The sequence below is a fragment of the Hevea brasiliensis genome, chromosome 7 (genome assembly GCF_030052815.1).
Source record: "Hevea brasiliensis isolate MT/VB/25A 57/8 chromosome 7, ASM3005281v1, whole genome shotgun sequence".
Lineage (NCBI taxonomy): Eukaryota > Viridiplantae > Streptophyta > Magnoliopsida > Malpighiales > Euphorbiaceae > Hevea > Hevea brasiliensis.
In genome coordinates this window covers 90207588-90209752 of record NC_079499.1, presented here as the reverse complement: position 1 = coordinate 90209752, position 2165 = coordinate 90207588, and the positions used below count along the sequence as shown (strand labels likewise).

The following is a 2165-nucleotide window of genomic DNA, read 5'->3' as shown; positions in this document are numbered from 1 at the left end:
GACAGTGCTGCTTGCATGGCCATGTACTCTTTCATGGATGGTTTTTCGGGATATAATCAGATCCTCATGGACTTGATAGATAAAGCAAAGACAGCTTTTATCACTGAATGGGGGACTTATTGTTATAAGGTCATGCCTTTTGGGCTAAAAAATGCCGGTGCAACTTATCAGAGAATGGCTACTATGTTATTTCATGACATGATTCACAAAGAAGTTGAAGTATATGTGGATGACATGGTAGTAAAATCCCCAACTAGGGAGAGACATTTTGAGGCATTAGAGAAGTTCTTTCAGAGGGTCATCAAGTATAAATTGAGACTGAACCCTAGCAAGTGTGTGTTTGGGGTCACTTCAGGCAAGCTATTAGGGCATATGATTAGTAGAAAAGGGATTGAGGTTGACCCAGATAAGGTGAAGGCAATCCAGGAGATGCCAGCCCCGAGAACAAAAAAAGAGATTAGAGGTTTCTTAGGAAAATTACAGTACATCAGTAGGTTCATAGCTAGGCTCACAACTACCTGTGAACCAATTTTTAAGCTACTAAGAAAGAATCAGCCAGTGGTGTGGAATGAGCAATGTCAAGAGGCATTTGAAAAGATAAAGCAGTACTTGAGCAATCCACCAATTTTGTCACCACCCATCCCTAGCATCCCTCTAATCCTCTACTTATCAGTGGCAAACATGGCCCTGGGGGCAATGTTGGCACAAGAAGTAGAGAATTTGGAGAGAGCCATCTATTACATCAGTAAGAAACTCCTTGCTTATGAGGAGAATTATTCACTAATAGAAAACCTGTCCGGTCAGTAGTATGGGCAACTAAGAAGTTAAGGCACTACTTTCAGACCCATCGAGTTATTGTAGTATCCCGGATGGATCCTTTAAAGTACCTATTTGAAGTACCGACGCTAGTTGGAAAATTGGCCAAATGGTTGGTCCTACTGTCTGAATTTGATATTGTGTATGAGACTCGAAAAACCATCAAAGGGCTTGTAGTGGCCGAATTTCTTTCTGAAAATCCAGTTAATGAAGAGGAAGAAGTCGAAACAGCCTTCCCGGATGAGAGTCTTAAGCTAGTAGAGGTCCAGCCATGGAAAATGTACTTTGATGGGGCCATGAATAAGAGCGAGCCAGATAGGGGTAGTTTTGGAAGCACCGAATGGAGAACAATTGTAAATTTCAAAAAGGCTAACTTTCCCAACCACAAATAATATTGCACAATATGAGGATTGCATTTTATGCCTAGAGGCATTAATAGTATTAGGGCTAAAAATGTGGAGGTGTTTGGAGATTCAATGCTAGTAGTTTCCCATATTAAAGGTGAATGGGAATTGAAAGAAGAAAAGTTGAGGCCATACCTAGAGTATGCTAAGAAACTATTATTTATCTTTGAGGAAGTGACAATGAAGCACATGTCTAGAGCTAAGAACCAGATGGCTGATGCTCTAGCCACGCTGGCATCCTTATGGGAGAAGGGTGATCAGAAGTTGACCCAGCCAGTTATCCTGATGAGGAGTAGAATCCCATGCTATGAAGGGTTAATAATAGCACATTTAGATCTAGAAGATGAGATGAAATGGTATGAGGACATAAGAAGATATTTAGAGGTAAGAGAATACCCACAGTCAGCCAATAGTAGGGATAGAGCTACAATTCGTAGATTAGCCGTGGGGGGCAACTCTACAAAAGGTTCTTCGAAGGACTATTGCTCTTGTGTGTGACAAAAAAGCAGTCTGAGCAGATAATGGAGGAAGTACATGCAGGAGTGTGTGGTCCTCACATGAACGGAAGGGTATTAGCGGGCAAAATTTTAAGATTGGGCTATTACTGGTCTACCATGGATACTGACTGCGCTAAATTTGTGAAAAGATGCCATGAGTGCCAAATCCATGGGAATTTGAATCACCTACCGTCCAGTGAACTCTACAGTATGACTTCACCGTGGCCATTTTCAATATGGGGCATAGACATTATTGGGAAGATTTCTCCCACGGCTTCTAATGGCCATAGATTTATCATTGTGGCAATTGACTATTTCACCAAGTGGGTTGAAGCTGAATCTTATAAAGTAGTAGGGGCCAAACAGATAAGTAAGTTTGTGCGAAAGAACTTGATTTGCAGGTTTGGGGTACCCCATGAGATAGTATCAGATAACGACAGCCAGTTCA

At 41.5% G+C, this 2165-nt stretch overlaps 1 protein-coding gene across 1 annotated transcript; it reads left to right on the top strand.

The window, feature by feature from the left end:
- Nucleotides 1–869: 869 nt before the first annotated feature.
- Nucleotides 870–1718, top strand: LOC131181382 (uncharacterized). The gene is made up of 2 exons (XM_058149430.1): nucleotides 870–1137; nucleotides 1246–1718. Exons 1-2 carry the CDS (start codon nucleotides 870–872, stop codon nucleotides 1716–1718), a joined length of 741 nt encoding a protein of 246 aa, XP_058005413.1.
- Nucleotides 1719–2165: the final 447 nt, after the last annotated feature.

Bases quoted from the DNA above. Each gene is read 5' to 3' on its own strand.
- LOC131181382 (XM_058149430.1), top strand. From the start codon at position 870: ATGGATCCTTTAAAGTACCTATTTGAAGTACCGACGCTAGTTGGAAAA. The intron at 1,138-1,245 runs GTAGTTTTGGAA...TTATGCCTAGAG, and splicing joins TAAGAGCGAGCCAGATAGGG to GCATTAATAGTATTAGGGCT.